Source organism: Xyrauchen texanus, chromosome 29 (assembly GCF_025860055.1).
Source record: "Xyrauchen texanus isolate HMW12.3.18 chromosome 29, RBS_HiC_50CHRs, whole genome shotgun sequence".
In the NCBI taxonomy this organism is placed as follows: domain Eukaryota; kingdom Metazoa; phylum Chordata; class Actinopteri; order Cypriniformes; family Catostomidae; genus Xyrauchen; species Xyrauchen texanus.
In genome coordinates, this window is record NC_068304.1 from 35,419,191 (window position 1) to 35,441,050 (window position 21,860).

General features: G+C 36.4%; 2 protein-coding genes across 2 annotated transcripts; one reads left to right on the plus strand and one right to left on the minus strand.

Annotated features, from left to right (window-relative positions):
* The first annotated feature begins 3,220 nt into the window (after positions 1 to 3,220).
* Positions 3,221 to 10,112, plus strand: LOC127623188 (uncharacterized). The gene is made up of 6 exons (XM_052097509.1): positions 3,221 to 3,248; positions 4,400 to 4,456; positions 4,557 to 5,208; positions 7,419 to 7,609; positions 7,990 to 8,113; positions 8,337 to 10,112. The coding sequence occupies exons 3-6, from the start codon at positions 4,568 to 4,570 to the stop codon at positions 8,488 to 8,490; spliced, it is 1,110 nt and encodes a 369-aa protein (XP_051953469.1). The 5' UTR covers positions 3,221 to 3,248; positions 4,400 to 4,456; positions 4,557 to 4,567; the 3' UTR covers positions 8,491 to 10,112.
* A 348-nt stretch (positions 10,113 to 10,460) lies between these two features.
* On the minus strand, positions 10,461 to 17,374 carry LOC127623066 (potassium/sodium hyperpolarization-activated cyclic nucleotide-gated channel 1-like). The gene is made up of 10 exons (XM_052097263.1): positions 17,334 to 17,374; positions 14,213 to 14,402; positions 13,938 to 14,042; positions 13,279 to 13,425; positions 12,848 to 13,000; positions 12,653 to 12,743; positions 12,396 to 12,505; positions 12,171 to 12,299; positions 11,726 to 11,963; positions 10,461 to 11,005 (listed from the first exon to the last, which is right to left on the minus strand). Exons 1-10 carry the CDS (start codon positions 17,372 to 17,374, stop codon positions 10,701 to 10,703), a joined length of 1,509 nt encoding a protein of 502 aa, XP_051953223.1. The 3' UTR covers positions 10,461 to 10,700.
* Positions 17,375 to 21,860: the final 4,486 nt, after the last annotated feature.

The window sequence follows — 21,860 nt, forward strand, 5'->3', positions numbered from 1 at the left end:
CCATAAAACTGCAGTGGTATAATCCATGTCTTCAGAAGTGATATGATAGGTGTGGGTGAGAAACAGATCAATATTTAAGTCATTTTTTACTATAACTTCTCTGCCCAGTAGGTCAAAATATGAAAGGAGAATGTGACAGTGGAGATTTATAGTAAAAAAGGACTTAAATATTGATCTGTTTCTCACCCACACCTATCATATAACTTCTGAAGACATGGATTACACCACTGGAGTTGAATAGATTATGTGGTTTTTGGAGCTTCAAAGTTTTGGACCATGTTAATTTACATTGTATGGACCTACAGAGCTGAAATATTCTTCTAAAAATCTTTGTGTTCTGCGGAAGAGAGAAAGTCAAACACATCTGGGATGGCTTGAGGGTGAGTAATTCATAGTTGGAGTAAATTAACTTTCACTTTTTGGGTGAACTATTCCTTTAATGTCACCTGGACCAATTAAATATCCCTTAATTTAAATATTTGCTTTGTTTGTTAAAGGAGCAGTTCACCCAAAATTAAAATTGTTATTTTTGGGTGAACTATTCTTGAAGAATAAACATGTAAACTCTGTCAGTTAGATAATGCCATTTAGTTATGGGGGATTTTCCATTTCTTGTGGCCGGATGATGAATAGCAGCCACTTCACTGCCACTTTTAATTACTCTATTAAACACTTTTAAATGCGTTACTATGTTATCTTTATTCGTGTAATGTCACAGATAAGTAAAATGACTTTTAAGATATTATCATATATGTATTTTGATTAGTTGATTATATTGTACATGTGTTTAGACATTCACCGGTTGATGTTTGTGGTACCTCTTGTCTCTGGATTATCTTCGCTTTACTTCTATAGCAACTAATCATGGAATTTTTATTTGGAATATGGTTTTGCTGAAATCTTGAAAGAAAAACCACATACATGAATCGATATTGTAAATTATTATTGTACGAATGTTCACCAAGTTCATACTTTATTTCTCAAAAAAGGGGTTGCAACGTGCCAATAGGGTTTTTTCCAACTCATCTTGTGTCTTAACAGTCCCTCAATTTCATAAGAGCAAAACAAAATAATGTACATTTCATTTCATTTTTCGGTGAAATATTCTGTGGACCTTTTTGGTTTCGTTTACAGAATTGATTCCAAAGTGCTTTACTTACTTGAGTGCCTGTAACACTGTATCATTGCCAAACACTGTCTCTTTTGCCAACTACTGAAACTCTATTTGAAGAAAAATAAATATATTTTATTTATTAAAATGGTGTCATGCAGCCTTGTTTTAAACTGTATTGCTTTTTGAGCCGATGCCTATTTTGAAATATTATCTTCATGCATGTGTGATGAAATTTGAAATTGCATCACACATCCACAAATTTCTCAAGGGTTACTCAAAGCTTACATAACACATTGCCCCACAGGAATTCCTGTTCATCGTTTAAGGAAGCTGTTACAATACTCATCCTGTAGAGGGCGACAAAGGCATGCCAGTCGCTGCCTGCGTCACAGGAGGATTTCATTCCTCTTGCGTTAAAGTTTGTTTATTTTCTGTTTTAAAGTTTAAATATTAAGTTAATTAAAAATCATGATTAATTAATTGTAAATAAAGACGTCAGAAAATTAAACGATTAAAAAACAACAGCCAACATTGGTCTCGGATTGTAATTATAATATAAGTAATAAGAATAAGTAATTATTCTCCTATTTCACTATTTTATGTTTTAGTATTATTCAATCGATATAACAATACCACACTATTCAAGTGTGTAATTATTCCCAGCTGCTGAAATAGCACGGAGTTGTCCTGTGGTACATATTTATTTTATTTTTTCTTCCGCAGCGCTGGTCAGGATGGACCAATCACAGTCGTTTGTGGTGACTGAAAAAGCCTTATTGGCTGTGTCTCGTTTCGAAGGCTGCGTGCTATGTAGGACGCGATCTATGAAGACTGCTGTATACCGAGTGTCCTCCTTTAAACAAGCCTAGTTTAAACGAGACGGCCTTTTTAAGACAAATGGAAACGGAATGTAACATGGTTGCTATGACAGCACGTCACGTCACTTTAACATGTGAACGAAGTCCTTTTAGAAAGGAATGTATGAGGTAGAATTCAGGAGAGTTATAATGATGTAAGAGAAAAAAAAATAGATTTTACAGGTGTACTTTTAGTCTAATACTTTATAATTATACATATTATATACTCTGCACAAAACTACGGGGGTACTTCAACTTGGGAACTAACATTACTTGCGTTTGAACATCATATTTACGGGCAAATTGGCTTCATTGTTTTAGACATTTCCGTTGAAGCAAAGAATTGTGGGTTGTGAGTGCTCACGAAGGATTACACCTCATGCATCCTCCGAATTCCCGCGAAAGAAGGTCGCATCCGAAGTGTCCTACTCACTTTTATGAAACGAGACGCTGCGGCCGACAAATGCGACCTCCGGAGGACGCAGCCTTCCAAACGAGACACAGCCATTATTATTATTATTATTATTTTTTTTTAAATAAATGATTATGCTAGATTCCATTTATACGTGAACTATCAATACTTGGAGTTCATTCATTTAAAAGATGATACTATGTAGTGTATAAACATCTCCAATAATAATAATAATAAACAATAATAAATAAACAAAAAACGTCCTGCGATTTGAATGCGGCCCAAGTTGTTTTCATGGGAAGTCAGTCCACTCAGTGGCCATCTTTGGAACGCTCCCTTGCAAACGTACAGCCCATATCTACTTGAATGGGGAAAGACAGGACAAAGCCGTTTTGGACAAATTATCCAAAACGGTTGGTCAATATTACGATCAGCAGTAAAATCTTACAACAACTGTATCATAAATTGTGCCTATTTAGCTCAGATCGCGTTTACAAAACGCTATTTTCAGGCTTGTTCAGCTACAGCACAAGCGCGTTCTTGAGTTGACCAACAGGCGATGTCTGTATCAAAATGGTGATTGGCTCTTTTGCCTGTAAAGTGGGACTTTAACTTCTACATCTGTTGGGAATTAGCGATTCGTCTCGGGCTAAATAATCTCTGATACGGCTCTAAGGGAGATATGGCTTCAAGCCAGAACCCCCCTTCGAGAGGAAGCACGAACATTTACTGACAGACGGCTCAGCCAATTAAGCTGCGTATTGTCCAGAATACAGCCAATCACAAGGCGTCCCCAACAAGCACAAACCAATCAGAACGCGGTTTCGTTCCGTTGGAAATTGAGTAAACGACTGATAGCAGAGGGGTAAGTGCAAAAGCGTTTCTTGTACACAAATGCCTGTTTTAAAAAAAATTAACATAAAATTAAGTCCTGCTGAAATAACTTTCCAGTTTAGATAATCATTAGAAGACGCTTAATTTAAGCATATCCGTCCAATAGTCTTTAAAAGTGTGTGGTTTCAAGGCTGCACGTAAAACGCCTCCTACCAAGCAGTTAGCTCAACTAAATGCTTTCAAGAGGGACATTTAAAGGGGTAGTTCTGTTATTATTTACTCACCCTCATTTTCCAAACCCGTAAATCTTTCTTTCATCCATAAACACAAAAGGAGATGTTTGGTAGAATGTTAGCCTCAGTCACCGTTCACTTTCATTGCATTATTTTTCCTTACAATGAAAGTGAATGGTGACTGAGGCTTTCAGTCTCTAACATCATGCCTAAAAACTCAATTTGTGTTTGAAAGAAAGACTAGAACAACACACAATTATATATTTATGCATGTATGGGTGAGCTATCCCCAAAGCCAAATTAGTGGCATCACAAAATGATGTGCAAGCAAGATTTGTAAAGGAAAAGTTCATCCAAAATGAAAATGGTGAGAGCCTGGGTAGCTCAGTAAAGACGCTGACTACCACCCCTGGAGTCGCGAGTTCGAATCCAGGGCGTGCTGAGTGACTCCAGCCAGGTCTCCTAAGCAACCAAATTGGCCTGGTTGCTAGGGAGGGTAGAGTCACATGGGATAACCTCCTCGTGGTCACTATAATGTGGTTTGCTCTCAGTGGGGCATGTGGTAAGTTATGCGTGGATGCCGTGGAGAATAGCATGAAGCCTCCATGCGCGCTACATATCCGCGGTAACGCGCTCACCAAGCCACGTGATAAAATGCGCCACCTGGATTGAGACAAGTCTCTACGACACCATGAGGACTTGGAGCACATTGGGAATTGGGCATTCCACCCAAATTGGGGAGCAAAAGGGGAGAAAATCTAAAAATAAAAATTGTGCCATTTACTCTCTTGTCATCCCAAAACCCTATGACTTTCTTCTCTTGAACACAAAAATGAGATATTTTGAAGAATCTTTGCATAGATCTTTGCCATACTTTTGCATTTCCTGGTGACCACATCAGTCGAACTCCAAAAAGGACAAAATTTGCTAAACATACCTCTCATTTTAGGTATCCTTTGAAGTCCTCCTAATATCGGCCTGGTAGAGTTTGCCATTTTGAAGTAATGTAAGTTTCCATGTTTGACTTTTATAGCATCTTTTGTAATGAAAATTGAAAATTCAAGTCAATACAGTATCCATCCTAAATGAACTTCTCTTTTTGATAGAATTACGTAAAATGGATAAATTCTGGGTGGAACACATTGAGAAGACAGCGCGCAAAGATCATGACATAAGAATTCAAAGAAGTGTCCATATTGTGAAATCATCGAGAGCTGAGTTTATGGAACAGTATTTGGCTTCGGTTGAACCTATGGGAAGATTTGTTACATTGAAGAAAAGAGGAGAAAGCTTTTTCCAGTGGAGGTGTGAAAGATCCAGGATCCCAAGGGGTCAGTCATCAGGTTGCCCAACTAAGACCAAGGCAAATCATTGCGGGGCATACGTATCATTTAAATTTAAGCGTGATAAAAGCATTGATTGCTGTGTTGTTCGGCTCCAACCAGAGCACTCGGGTCACAATGTTGACATTGTTAATGAGAATGTGGTCATTGAGAAAGTGGTCATTGTGGACATGGACGAACACATCACCGAAGATGCTGTTGCAGTCGAAGAGTCACATGTGAACACAAGCATTGCCATACAGACTAACTCACCGACCAACAGACAATCAGATACAGATGCACAAAACGCAGAGACAAAAGATGCTCTTACAGAAACCGACGACCACACCAACACAGATACTGCTATAGATGCAAGCGCTGTCTTCAAAGAAGTGGAGAGCATCCTGCCGTTGTCATGTGGAATCCGGAAACGAAGGTATTGAAAGCATCGGGACATATTTCAGTGCTTCCTTCATGAGAAATGTGTACATTATTTAGACAGAATCTGCAAATATTTTGCATTTCCTGCGCTAATTTTGGGGGGATATCTGCAGGATGGATATAGACATGGTTAGATGTGTTAAAGAATTATTCACCAATAAAACAATAAAAATTATGTGTACTTCTTTAACCACTCTCATGTAGTTTCAAACCCATATGACTTTATTTCTCCTGTGGAACACAAAAGGGGATGTTGGGTATAATGTTCAGTCTCATTCACCATTTACTTTCATGGCACGGGAAAAAAAAACATGCCATGAAAGTGAATGAGGCCATCAGTCACCCAAAAATGAAAATTCTCATCATTTACTCATCATGCCATCCAAGATGTGTGACTTTCTTCTGCTGAAGACAAAAAAAGATTTTTAGGGCTACATACCAAGTGAATGTGACCAAAACTTTGAAGCTCCAGAAAGCACACAAAGGAAGCATAAAAGTAATCCATATGACTCCAGTGGTTTAATCCATGTCTTCTGAAGCAATCTAATCGGTTTTGGGTGAGAACAGACCAAAATGTAACTCCCTTTCCAGACACGATTATGATTTCAAGCTCGATTGCACTTCCAATATGCACAGAGCGACAGATGGCGCTAGGAAGTGTAATTGAGCTTGAAATCATGATCGCCAAGGAGACTGCTGATGTCAACATTTAAATAGTGAAAAATGAGTTATATTTTAGTTTGTATAATATTCTGTTTAATATATGTTTTGTGCTGCACAGAAAAAAGACATTTGGGTCATGTATAGCCCCCCTTGGAGGGCAGGGAGGGAATTTATTTTCTGAAATAGTTTTACATTCCCTTTCAATACCTTTATACATCCTTTAGGAAAACAACCATTGTTTTATCTCTGTAACCACAGTTGAACTATGGTATTTTTAATAAAACCATAGTAGCCACAAAATGTATCATGGTTTTACTACAGTAACATCTTAGTAAAACCAAAACTATGTTAATAAAAATCAATCACATGGTTACGAAAGTTTGGCTGGAGTAACTCTAATGTTAATTTGTGGTACAAATACATTTTTTAAAACCATAGAAAACTAAAAACTTAAAAACATGCCCTTATTAAAGCGAAGCATTGTTTCACTATAGTAAACCTGCTGAAACCATGTAATCATTTTGTGTTATTATATTAAAACTGTAGTAGTAAAACCATGATGAATTTTGTAGTTTCTATGTAAATACCATTCTACGTGCTGTATAAACATGGTTAATTTTCAAGGGGAGTGATAAAGGTATTGTGAGGGAATGTACAACTTTTTGTGAAGGAATGCAAAATTATTGCAAACAATAAATTCCCTCCCTTTCCTCGAAGACAGTGGTTCTCAACTGGTTTTGCTTCCGGACCCAGATTTTCTATTGGACATCAAGTGGCGACCCAACATAGTAGAAAACTGAATTTGTTTTTAATGTTGCCTAATGTAGCCTCTATTGTAACCAAAAGAGACAGGAATTTCCCCCCTTTGAAAGTTGATGAGCCTAGGCAATTATATGAGCCTACTATATTTCCAATATTCCTAATATCAAAGATAGAGAACATATATTACACAGGATGAAAACTTTGTCCATAAGTTTTAGAGGTCCAGACTTTAAAGCCCATTACGTACTTGCCCTTATATATACAGTGCAATGCCATATATTAGATCAATGTAGCTAGTCTTTCTAAAATATTAAAACTTATACTAATACTTATACTAAAATTATACTATTTGTTTTGAAAAAAATAAATAAAAATGGCCTAAACACATTTAACTGCTACAGTCATAAAAATGATGTCTAATAGATTCTTCTTCATATCTGGATGATTTAATATGAAAAAGTATTTTCAAATTATTACAATTACTGTTAGTACTGTAAAATCGTGATACATTTGAAAATACCAAACAAAAGAACAGGCCTGCTGATGACTAGATTGTCCTGACACTCAGTAGCAAATAATTCATTTAGGCTTTACAGAGTAATAACAATCTATTTTCATTATAGTAACCAAAACGTGAGTAGGTTACAAAAGTGTAGATCATGATAGTTTATATTTTAATATTCTTTTTTAGATCATTATGTTCCTTTTCATTTCAATCCTTTGTTCACAATTGGCATCCTTCTATTTGATAAATGTGCTATCTTAAATCTTTTACTGCAGATATCCTGTTACTATTGGAGAGGTGAAGAGGAGGGTGGGGCCGCCAGAGAATATGTCCCTCACTTCTCTTGTGGCGTATTTAAGGGAGGATAAGAACAAAAAGGAAACCGTGAGACAGGATCTCCAGAGAGCTGGCATACACCCATGGCCAACGACAACCGTGTCATCTTTGTGTTCCAGAGTCACGGAAGGTGTAGTACATAGTACATTTCAGCTCAGTGTAGTGTTATTTTAGCTAGATCTTGACAGATACTTATTAGAAAGGTCCCAAATGGTGCCTTTGATGTGGACTTGTGGTCTCATGACCTTTGCTTGCACATCCGTTAAGGCTGCGAGTCTGCATTGGTTGTGTCCCATTTGCCATTTTGTGGTTCAAATGCATACAATGCATGATGCATTTGCCAAGCCAACTACCCAACAGTCTGTCTGTCATCACATCACCAAAGTACAGTGTTAGTCTCTAAAGGACACGCTTAAGTGTGCTGATATATTGTAACTTAGAATATAAGATGAAATGGACCGTTTTATGCTCTTTTAGGAATTACATGTGTTCTCTTTTATCTCTGGAAAGGTGAGGCAGCAGACCTTGGTCGCAGTATTGGAAAACTGGCAGCGACCACAATTCCCTTTGATGACATTACAGTAGTGGACCGTCAGCATGCAGACGCTTCAATTGAGAAACTCTATGAATTTAGGTAAGTTTTAAAATGGCTCTTTAGAATACTTGATTCTGATTGGACAATCACATAATTCAAATATTTGAGTATAACGACCGCACGTCTGTACTCGAACGGATATTTGACCAATCACGTAGGCATTGTATCCTCTACCTTAAAAGAATAAATGCACTCTAAACATTGTGGTTTTCACGTACAGTGTTTGGGTCCCTGAACAATTTCTCTTCTCTTTGTTTAACAGGGAGATGCTGCAGAGCACAGTTGCTGCAGTGAAAGCACAGAGTGAAGACTTCAACTTGGCCACACACGGGCTGGGATTAGGATTGCTAGATGTATACACAAATATTATCATAACCGTTACAGAAAAAGAAATAGAAAAACGTATGAAAAATTGATAGTATTTTATGTCGGTGAGACCGTTTAAATTCTTGATTTTTCTTGATTTGGAAACACTTTACAATAAGGTTGTATTTGTTAACATTAGTTACACTGCATACACTGGGGGCCAAAAGTTTGGAATAATGTACAGATTTTGCTATTTCGGATTCTATTTATATACTATTTTTAATTCACCAAAGTGGCATTCAGCTGATCACAAATTATAGTCAGGGCATTACTGATGTAAAAACAGCACCAACACTATTTGAATAAAGTCATTTTGGATCAAATCTAGACAGGTCCCATTTCCAGCAGCCATCACTCCAACACCTTATCCTTGAGTAATAATGCTAAATTGCTCATTTGGTACTAGAAAAATCACTTGCCATTATATCATACACAGTTGAAAGCTATTTGGTTCGTTACATGAAGCTTAACATTGTCTTTGTTTTTGTTTTTGAGTTGCCACTATATGCAATAGACTCGGATGTCTTAAGGTCAATATTAGATCAAAAATGGCAAAAAAAGAAACCGCTTTCTCAAGAAACACATCAGTCATTCATTGTTTTGAGGAATTAAGGCTATACAATGCTTGAAATTGCCAAAAAATTGAAGATTTCATACAAAGGTGTACACAACAGTCTTCAGAGACAAAGGACAACTGGCTCTAACAAGGACAGAAAGAGATGTGGAAGGCCAGATGTACAATTACACAAGAGGATAAGTACATCAGAGTCTCTAGTTTGAGAAATAGACACCTCATATGTCTTTAGCTGACAGCTTCATTGAATTCTACCTGCTCAACACCAGTTTAATGTACAACACTAAAGAGAAGAAGTGCAAAGAAAAAGCCACTTTTGAAACAGAAACATAAAAAGAAACGGTAAGAGTGGGAAAAGAAACACAGACATTGGACAACAGATAATTGGAAAAGAGTGTTCTGGATCTTCACCCCATTGAGCTTTTGTGGGATCAGCTAGACTGTAAGGTGTGTGAGAAGTGCCTGACAAGACAGTCACATCTATGGCAAGTGCTACAGGAAGTGTGGGGTGAAATGTCACCTGAGTATCTGGACAAACTGAAAGCTAGAATGCCAAAGATCTGCAAAGCTGTCATTGCTGCACGTGGAGGATTTTTTTTATGTGAACTCTTTTAGTTTCAATTCTGAAAAAGTCTTTCAAATTGTAATAGTAATTTTTCACATTATCAATGTCCTGAAAATACATTGTGATCAGTTGAATGCCACTTTGGTGAATAAAAGTACCAATTTATTTCCATAAGAGCAAAATCTGTACATTATTCCAAACAATATTGTAAAGTGTTACTCTTTTCTTTAATCCTGAGTTGATTCTTCTGTAAATGGCTTTGATTATTCAAAACATGACCTTTTGTGTTGCACAGAAGAAAGTAGTACATGTTTGGAACAACATGAAAGTAGCTCTCTAATTGTTTCATAATTACTGTACATGCAGCTCACTCGATCTCTAGCAAACTGAATTCAGTGTTGAATTGCCTTGTAAGATTCAAGTAATGCAACACTTAACAGATCTTAGATTGCCAGAAGGCAACAAACATCTAAACTATATGCATTCATTATACTATGCATATCACAGTGCATTCATCAGGAGGGTCACTGAAAAACGACTTGACTGGTTTTGTCAATAATTTATTCATTAAAATGTTCAATTAAGAAATTAAAAAGTTTAATTTCTATATTTATTTTAGTTTATATTATGTCGTTTATATTATAGATTATATTATGAATTAAATTATATATCAAATTAAAACCTTTCAAATTAAACAAGGAAAAAAATCATTTATATAAAAATTACAATGAACAAAGATGAGCAATTAGAACAAGATCTAATAAATAAGAATAATAAAAATATATATATTTTAAAACTTAAGACAAAGATGTCAAATTGAATCAGTGTTAAGTTAAACCAGGTCCAGGACTGTCGTCTCACACACTACTGGATGTGGATGGAGTCAGGAGTTCCATGTCAGCTCCTTTTGTAAAGCACACAAACACAACTCTTAACCAGAGAGTCAAATCAATATTCTAGAACATCAAATATACTTATAATAAAAGACTTGGGGGGCTATCCAAACAGGGCGCATTCTTGCATTCTACTGTGCTATTGTTAATTGATGGTCTATGTAAATATCCATTAGACAGACTTCTTTGACCAATTACAATCCATCTTACACAGTGAGTGGCGCATTTTTAAAATGCTGCATCAAGTTGAAATAAGTTCAACTTTGAAAAACATGTCTCTAGCCCTGTGTTCTTTTTCCTTCCACTGTGCTCCAGCTGGCTGTCCTGTAGCAAGAACATATTCTGTGTGAACAGCCCCTTATGTTGTAGATTGTTTTTACGCTGTTGAGCTGCTGCTCTTAGATCATTGAAGACATCAGGGAACTCCTCTTCAATCTCCATAAGTTTGGCTACTGACAATGAGAAAAGCCTGCAGCCGGTCACAGCATGAACCGTTACTAACTGATCTCCTCCGAGAAGCAAATCGGTGTCTGCTGAACATAAATTAAAACGTTTTCAAATTATGGATAGGAGGCTACTGACTTGTTTATTTTTTTCATACTTATGTAAGATATAGGTGTCCCTTACACCTGATATCAATAATATAATATATGTATATAACGCACTCATCATCACTTTCTTCTGCAGAACACAAATTAAGATATTTAGAAGAATATCTCGGCTCAGTTGTTCCATTCAATGCAAGTGAATGTTGTCCAGAACTTTGAAGCTCTGAAAAGCAGCATAAAAGTAATCCATAAGACTCCAGTGGTTAAATCCATGTCTTCAGAAGTGATATAATAGGTGTGGGTGAGAAACAGATTGATATTTAAGTCCCTTTTTGCTATTAATCTCCAGCTCTGACCAGCGGGTGTTGATGTGCATGGCGAATCTCCAAAAACGAAAGAAGAATCTGGAAGTGAAAGTGGAGATTTATGGGAAAAAAGGAGTTTAATATTGATCCGTTTCTCATCCACACCTATTATATCGCTTTTGAAGACATGGATTTAACCACTGGAGTTGCATGGATTACTTTTATGCTGCTTTTATGTGCTTTTTGGAGCTTAAATGTCCTGGTCACCATTCACTTGCCATGTTTGGACTTATAGAGCTAAAATCTTTGTGTTCTGCAGAAGAAAGAAAGTGATACACATCTGGGATGACATGAGGGTGAGTAAATTTTCATTTTTGGGTGAAATGTTGCCATACATCACCTCCAAAGTGGTCTCCAACACACAGCTCTCTCTGGAAACTTTGAGTCTTCAGCAGCACCCGTCCATACTCTATGAAATAAATGCGGTCAATCTTAGCATTCTTACGAATGATGATGTCTCCTGGCAGGAAGAACTCGCATTCCAACTTCATCAAGATAGCTTCGACGAAATCTGCATCACGGTTTTTGAGCATAGATCCTTTTGTCAGCAAGTTATAACAGATGGTCGCCATAATATCCTTTGAAAAATGGAAATATATTATGAAGTTAAAAACAAGATCTGAAGTTTGTAATTTCTCTGCCACTAGCTTCACTAACATAAATGATATATTGGCTACTTATAGATATGAAACACAGCCAAGAAAAGAACCAACACTTTCAAAGCTTGGCAAATTTGTTCATCTGTTGGCATCAGTCTTTCAAGTTCATTTGAACTATTTACAAACCTTTTTCAGTGGTTTAGAGACTGTGTCAAGGATGTTGTTTTCAAATTGCCACTGGTAATGCTGAGTGATGCGTCGGCGCAAGACCCTGGGCAGCATACTTAACATTTTGGAGGATTTCAGCGGTTTTTTCTGTAATATATTGGTCATAGAATAAAATTATTTTACAGACTGTTAAATGAATGTATCTATTCTTCAAAAATCATTCGAAGAGTCACTTAAGAGCACCTTTTTCTTGAAGGCGTTACCAACTGTTACGTTCATGAAGGCAAGTAGTGATATAAAAATTAAAAATCCAATCAACCTAGTAATAATTATAGTCCACCATTCCTCCATACCTACAAAAACATAAAAATAAATCTGAAAATCATTTCACATCAATGTAATGTAGTCATTATTTTTTTTGCAGGTGTCATTTTTTATGTACCAAACTGATTATAATTTCTCAAAATGAACGAATAATGAAAGAAAGGGGTGTTATGTACAGATAGGTGTTGCTGGGTCAGCCGACATCATGGTCATTTGTGAGAGAGCTCTGCACAAACCAAACGAGTATTTTACCCCAATTGAAGAATTCTGTAATAGAAAAAGACAAATAAAGCAGGGCATGCAAGCTCAATTTCTTGTGAATTATTTTCAATTATGAATACCTTCATAATAAATAGCAAATTGAGATATACCAGGAGATTCTCTTTCATGACCCAGCTGTCTGGGGGAAACTCTGCCAATGCAGGTATGAAGTACTGGATACATCCATTCCAGTGCCAAATGAGAAATATCATCAGGATAACAAATACATATCTGAATGATCTCCTAAGTTGTAAAGCTGAGGCCTATAACGAGAGATAATATGTACAATGTCAGAAAATATACAACAGTTCGGTCCGCTCCATCCGATTGGAAAAGTGACATTCCAAGAGCATTGAGACGCTTCACTGTTTTTATTCCTCTTCTAGTCTGTTGTGGTTTTCCAGTGCATTGCTCTGGCCGATTGGAACTATTTTCGATGGCGAGGCAAAACTAGACAAAATAACTGGTCTTTTTGGGAGTCTTCTATGCAGTGTTGTTCTGCAAAAACATGAGAAATTTGGGAAAACAGCTGTCCTGAAACGTAACTTACACTTTCCAATTGAGAGAAGAATCTCATGAGTCTTGGCACACGGAGCAGACGAATCATACCCAAAACCCTCACAAACATGAGCGCCCGCAACATCTTCGAAGCCATCAGTGAACTTGTATCCGCATGATAATGCTGCTCCTGTGGAAATTTAAACATACTTTTTTAAAGGTTAACATATATGTAAAATGCAATGCAATATGAATGATGCAAGAGATTTTACAGCATAACAGTAATCAATACGACTACAGTGGTTAACTCTATATCTTCAGAAGCAATGTTATAGGTGTAGGTGAGAAACAGATCAATATTTAAGTCCTTTTTTTTACTATAAATTCTCCTCCCAACCCATTAGGTGGCGTAATGCAAACATAAGAAGAATAAGTGAAAGGGGAGATTGATAGTAAAAAAGGATTTCAATATTGACCTGTTTCTCACCTACACCTATAATATTGCTTCTGAAGATATAGATGTAATAAAAGTTTGGTCACTATTCACTTGCATTGTATGGACCTACAGAGCTGAGGTATTTTTCTAAAAATGTTCACTTGTGTTCTGCAGGAGAAAGAAAGTCATGCACATCTGGGATGAGTAAATTATTAGAGGATTTTCATTTGTGTGAACTGACCCTTTAACAGTATAAACAAAATTACCAAAATAATGATGACAATGTCCACAGGGAATGCAGCAATCAAATCCGGAAAAAACCAAGTGCTCAAGTAATCCGTTCGGATATGTTTTAGATCAAGGATGGGAATCTAGACAAGAAACAGGAATGCACTGTATTTCTAAAAGGAAAAGCCATATACACTGTATTTCCATAGGAATTAATCCAACGCTCATGTCAATAAGTAAATAAAGAAATGAATAAATAAAGAAATATGATATTTAAATATTACACTACAAGAAAACGAAGAAACATTCATACCAGACCATCCATAAAGCCAATCTGAAAATTGATGCCAACATCAATAGCAAAAATGATGTCTGAAAACACATTAAATACCACCCAGCATTTGTGGGCAAGACCATGCATGTCCTCAGAAAATGCCAAATCCAGAGGAATTGTTATGAGGTTCACGAATGTCAAGCTCACCATAAACAGAAGATAGTAATGCCTGGAGGAGAAACAAAAGCAAAAGCATTTTTGTCAGAACACCTCTGAGAGCCATGCAAACATCATGACACGTTAATATGATAATCATTCTATACCATAAAATACTGCTTTAAAAGTATATAAAAGTACCATCTGTCCCATGTACAACTACAGAAGGCCAAAGGCTAAAAATATTGTAGTCCCTATGCTAAATAATTTTAAAGTTGCATACACTTAAGGGAGACCGGGCCTTTGAAACATTGACATTTTTCTTGATAACTCAAATACTGAAATCTACCTGACATCTATGGATGGATATATATATATATATATTATAATATATATATATATATATATATATATATATATATATATATATATATATATATATATATATATATATATATATATATATATATATATAAATACTTTACTACATGTAAAGTTCACTACAACTAAATTCAAAGGCAAGGCCTCACAAATTTAGACAGCAGAGGAGAAATCCTGAAAAATAAATAAAACATATATATACAGTGCCTTGCAAAAGTATTCAGACCCCTGACCAGTTCTCTCTACTGAATTACAGATGGTACACTACAATTTAATTCAGATTGAGATTTTATTTTAAAACACTGGAACTCAAAATCAGTTATTGTCAGGGGAAATTGTTTTTTTTGTTGAGAAATATTTTTATGAAAAATTTAAAACTGAAATATCTTGCTTGCATAAGTATTCAACCCCCACACATTCATATTTGGTCGAGCCACCTTTTGCTGCAATAACTGCTTTAAGTTTTTGGGGGTACATATGTACCAGATTTGTACACAGCGACGAAGTGAATTTGGCCCATACTTCTCGGCAGATTTGCTCCAGGGTGTTCAGGTTGGTTAGGTGACGCTTGTGAACTGCAATTTTCAAATAGTGCCACAAATTCTCAATAGGACTGAGATCAGGACTTTGACTGGGCCATTGTAGGACATTTATCTTTTTGTTCTTGAGCCACTCCAATGCTGCTTTGACAAATGCTTTGTTGATAATTGTCATGCTGAAAGGTGAATTTCCTCCCAAGCTTCAATTTTTTAGCGGATTGAAGCAGGTTCTCTTGTAGAACTATGAAGATCCCTATATTTTGCTCCAACCATTCTTCCTTCAATTCTAACAAGATGCCCAGTCCCTGCTGATGAGAAGCATCCCCACATCATGATGCTGCCACCACCATACATCACTGTAGGGATGGTGTGTCTTGAGGCATAAGAAGTGTTAGGTTTGCACCACACATAGCGCTTTGTGTTTTGGCTAAAAAGCTCTATCTTGGTCTCATCTGACCACAAAGCCTTCTCCCACATTGCAGCTGGGTCTCTTACATGCTTTCTGGCAAACTCCAGACGTGCATTCAGATGGTACTTTTTGAGTAACGGCTTCTTTCTTGCCACCCTTCCATACAGGCCAGCATTATGCAGTGCTCTTAATATGGTTGACTGGTGCACCATTACTCCTCCACCAGCCACTGAACTCTGTAGCTCCTTCAAAGTGATTTTCGGCCTCTCTGTGGTTTCTCTCACAAGTCTCCTTTTTGTTAGAGCACTGAGTTTTGAGGGACGGCCTTTTCTTGGGTGTTGTGGTGCAGCTTCCACTTCCTGATTATTGATCCACTGGTGCTCACTGAAATATCCAAACCTTTATATATTATTTTGTACCCTTTCGCTAATCTATGCATTTTTTAATGACTTTATCTCCAACTTCTGTGGAATGCTCTTTGGTCTTCATTTTCCTTCAGATTCACAGCCTGAAAATGTGATTGCAACTTTAATGATTTACAGGTGGATGCAAATGGTAAAGTATATGTGTCCTCGTTATTTTCTTTCATCGGTGTAACCTGGCAGCTTCCACAGCAAGCAAGATATTTCAGTTTATTTACAAATTTCCCAACATTAAACCAATATCACCTAACAATAATTGATTTTGAGTTCCAGTGTTTTAAAATAAAATATCAAACAGAATGAAATATCATTGCACCATTTCAGTAAAATGAGATCATTTAACAGGGTTCTGAATACTTTTGGAAGGCATTGTTTATATATATATATATATATATAAACACACACACACACACTACCGGTCAACTGAAATTTTTCTCATGATTTTAAAAATCTTTTGATCTGAAGGTGTATGCTTAAATGTTCGGAATTAGTTTTGTAAACAAAAATATAATTGTGCCACCATATTAATTTATTTAATTTATAAAACTAAAATTTAATAAAAACATTTTTTTTTATTTTTATTGATGACTTGTACCAAATAATAAAGAAACGTAGCCAATAAATGCCCAACATAGATGGGAACTCCTTCAATACTGTTTAAAAGCATCCCAGGGTGAAACCTCATTTCTGCAAATTCTAGGCAAAGGGTGACTACTGTGAAGATGCTAAAAATATAACACAGTTTTGATTTATTTTGGATTTTGTTTAGTCACAATATAATTCCCATAATAATAATAATTAAATAAAAACCCAATAATAATAATAATAATAATAATAATTAAATAAAACCAATAATAATAATAATAATAATAATAATAATAATTAAATAAAACCCAATAATAATAATAATAATAATAATAATAATAATAATACATATATAATAAAGAATAAGTGTTTAAAAACTTTTGACCGGTAGTGTATATATAAATATATATCCCAAATCCTTTCTTGTAAAAGTTTTTTTTTTTTTTTTTTATCAAAGTGAAACAGAAAGAGAGAGAGAGAGAGAGAGAGAGAGAGAGAGAGAGAGAGAGCTTCAGTGAAGTGTGAAGAAATGTAGCGTTAACATGCCACAGTCTCACATATTCATCTGTTCAAACCTTCTAACAGATAACTAGACTGTTATCAGTCACTACAAGAGCAAAGACATATTATTATCTTACATAACGGAGATTATACTGATTGTCTATTACCTGAAGGCACTCAATGGGTGTATCACCCAGCATCCACCCATCGCGACGGAATACGTGATGAACTCACCCAAGAAAACGTTAGTTTCTTATTTTTATTTGAATGTGAAAGAGACGCATGCAGCGCGAGCAGTATATTATTACAAATCTATTTAAATTAAAATAGATTAAAACACTAATTGGAAATATATATTTATATATTTTCAGTTATTATATATATTGCCCAGTCGGCAAAACTTGTGAATGCATGGGGGAAAAAATGCGCAGGAAACCATACCGTTTTGTAAAATAAGTAGGTAAAGGTGGGTAAAAGACTCAGACTCTTATTATGTTAATATTAGGCCTACAGGTGATCACCGTCATATATAATGTTATGGGATTAATATTAAGATATAAAATATGAAATGAATTAAAGTGATATTATACTTTTAATTGTGCACACAGTAGTTGTTTTTTTTATGTCTTGGACTTGCGCTGACACTTAGGATAATGGATTTAGTAGCATCATTCAAACACAGTAGTTTTTAGTTATCGATACCATTGTATAAATGTACAATTCACAATTAAGTGTATTGTCCAGATATTTTTTTTCTTTTTTTTTTTGTCCAAAAAAACAAAACAAAAAAAGAAAAGAAAAGAAAGAAGCATGACATGTTTTGGAAAAAGTATATGCAATTAAAAAAAAAATATATATGTTTATTTTTTAACACCCCATAAAAGCCTGCCCTGCTCACCTCAGCCCCTAGTATCAAAGACAGTTCTGATGCTGCTTTGGTTCTGTGTAAATGAACTGCATCATCAGATCAGCCTTAAAATGTGTTGTCATGATGGAGGATGTATTTCACAATTTAATTTCATATTTAAAGGTGCACTCAGTAATTCATTTCCTCATTTAAAAAGTTTTACTTATAAGGAAATAATTTGTAATTTTGAAACATATGTATAAAATCATGAGTACTCACATGAGATGAAGACTCCAGTCAAATTATTAACCTTATAAAAGACGTTTTATTCCGCTTGGAGAGGGTCCCCTCATGGGGGCTGCCATGTTAGGATCGCATTAGCAGCCGAATACTACTCACTAAATCTCAGTAATCACCCTGTTATTGGACACTTTCACTTAGGGATTAAATTAATGATGGCTAATTATGCTGGGGCATTTAGGATACTAGGCACCCTTAAATGAATTTTAGAGCACCCTCAAGTATATTGGCAAAGCATATTTCCTTGAATCCCGGCAAACGCACACACACACATACACAGACAAATTTCCTGCATCAAAACAAGAAAATGTGAATGATCTTACAAAGATTTAGCTTAACCAATATAAGAACGTGTACACACACATATGTTCCACTATGCTATTTTCTAAGAAGAGAGAAAACAAGTTTGACAAAGCTAGGCGGTTGAATTATTGTCTCATGTTTGAGTTTCTAAAACCTTTTGCTCATGAATGATCTATTACGCTGCTGATTTTCCTCTACGCATACAGAGTCTGTTCAAGCTGAACATATGATGACATTCTGCTGTAGTTTGTTCGTGCTACTGTGCCACTCAGATAATTTTTCATCATCTATTTAAGTCATCAAAAGTCATAGTGGTAACTATCTAGATGGGATTCTCCTGCTCAGAGGAGTTGATCCCGTTCAACAAATAATCAGTCATGTGTGTGTAATGATGTGTGCTGGATAAATGAGTGCAGCCCACCTGCTGGCTCAATGGAGGGCCTGGAAATGACATCATCTGTGGGATGATATTTTCCAGCAAACTATCAGTCCCTGTACCAACTTAATTCAGCTTCCACCAGCCATATCTGTTTAATAGGGATAGTTCACCCAAATTGGAATATTCTGAAATCAGTTACCTAATACCCACCATCATGTCGTTCCAAACCTGTTTATATTCTTCCTTGGAACACATGCATAACATCTCATTTTTTGTGATCTCCTCTGAAACTTTGCAGCTAATATAGAAAAAAATATATTTGTAATATTTGTATTTCTAGAATCAGGAATAAGTGTGCATTTGAATAGAATTCATATTGAAAATGAACATATTATCATTAGAAATACAGCAAAATTTCAGCTAAATTACACAATTCGGTGTTCGGTGAAGCCAGCAGATGGCGACATCAGAACAGTTTGTTGTTTGGGTGTGGTAGTGAATGGTGAACATTGATGGCATCTTTCTATGTGCTAGTTTTCTTTGGGGAGCCACTTATATCTTGTTTCAAAGGCTGAAATGCCAAATTAGGAAAGATGATGCATAAAGTCACAACAAAAGGAAATTAATAACAATAAATAAAGACCTTGCGAACTACATTTATTTCAACAGCAGTAGAAAATATTTGGACTTCAAAGATTTAATGTAGCATTGATATTAATCAGTTTCTGCTCTAGTTTTGTACTATTCTGGTCTTCTAATAAAATATGGCATTAAGGCACTGCTTCTCTTTTTCCACATTTTGCTATGTCCAAAATGGATTAAATTAATTATTTTCCTCAAAATTCTACAAACAATAGCCCATAATAACAATGTGAAAGAAGTTTGTTTAAAATCTTTTCAAATGTATAAAAAAAAAAAGAAAAAACAAATCACATGTACATAAGTATTCACAGCCTTTGCTATGACACTCAAAATTGAGCTCAGGTGCATCCTGTTTCCACTGATCATCCTTGAGATGTTTCTACTACTTGATTGGAGTCCACTTGTGGTAAATTCAATTGATTGGACATGATTTGGAAAGGCACACCCCTGTCTATATAAGGTCCCACAGTTAACAGTGCATGTCAGATGGAAGCACATGTCCTGAAATGTCTGTGGAGAGAAGGGAAAGAGTGTCTGATCTGTGACCCACAGTAGATGGCGGTAATGCTCTATTTTAGAATGCGAGCTGCCAATAAAAGAAAGAAGAAGAAGAAGAAGAAGAAGAAGTGCATTTCAGAGCACAAACCAAGCCATGAAGTCCAAGGAATTGTCTGTAGACTGCCGAGACAGGATTATATCGAGGCACAGATCTGGATAAGGGTAGAGAAAAAGTTCTGCAGCATTGAAGGTCCCAATGAGCACAGTGGCCTCCATGCGTAAATGGAAGAAGTTTGGAACCACCAGGACTCTTCCTAGAGCTGGCCCCTGGCCAAACTGAGCGATCGGGGGAGAAGTGCCTTAGTCAGGGAGGTGACCAAGAACCCGATGGTTACTCTAACAGAGCTCCAGCGTTTCTCTGTAGAGAGAGGAGAACCTTCCAGCAGAAAAACCATCTCTGCAGCACTCCACCAATCAGGCTTGTATGGTAGAGTGGCCAGACGGAAGCCACTCCTCAGTAAAGGGCACATGACAGCCTGCCTGAAGGACTCTCAGACCATGAGAAACCAAAATTCTCTGGTCTGATGAAACAAATATTGAACTCTTTGGCCTGAATGGCAAGCATCATGTCTGGAGGAAACCAGGCACCGCTCATCACCTGGCCAATACCATCCCTACAGTGAAGCATGTTGGTGGCAGCATCATGCTGTGGGGATGTTTTTCAGTGGCAGGAACTGGGAGACTAGTCAGGATTGAGGGAAAGATGAGGGCAGCAATGTACAGAGACATCCTTAATGAAAACCTGCTCCAGAACGCTCTGGACCTCAGACTGAGGTGAAGGTTCATCTTCCAACAGGACAACGACCCTAAACACACAGCCAAGATAACAAAGGAGTGGCTACGGGACAACTCTGTGAATGTCCTTGAGCGGGCCAGCCAGAGCCCAGACTCGAACCCGATTGAACATCTCTGGAGAGATCTGAAAATGGCTGTGCACTGACGCTCCCCATCCGTCTTGATAGAGCTTGAGAGGTCCTGCAAAGAAGAATGGGAGAAACTGCCTAAAAATAGATTTGCCAAGCTTGTAGCATCATAGTCAAAAAGACTTGAGGCTGTAATTGGTGCCAAAGGTGCTTCAACAAAGTATTGAGCAAAGGCTGTGAATACTTATGTACATGAGATTTTATTCTTTTTTTAATATAAATTTGCAAAGATTTCAAACAAACTTCTTTCACATTATCATTATGGGGGTATTGTTTGTAGAATTGAGGAAAATAATGAATTTAATCAATTTTGGAATAAGGCTGTAACATAACAAAATGTGGAAAAAGTGAAGCACTGTGAATAATTTCCAGATGCACTGTAATACTGTTGGCTCCTTATGATCAATTACTTATGTTTGTCCTCATTAGAAATACATAAAAGGTGACTCAAAACCGAGGACTGCTGGTCCGTGTTGACGCTGCTTAGTATTGCTTGCTAATGCTCACTATTACTTGGATAATTGGAGTTTGATATTGAAATAAACCCTTTATAGTTTATAAAACTTCGGCTTGTAACTTGTCCCAAACCATTTGTACTACAGGCATAAATGATACCTCCAATTGTGAGGCTTGATGAGATGAAGTGTGCTGTTACTTTTCTAAGCAAAAGAATAATTTTTTACGCAGTGGATGATAAAATAGACTTCAGTATGGTCCCTTTTGACCTGTCTGGGCCAGTAAG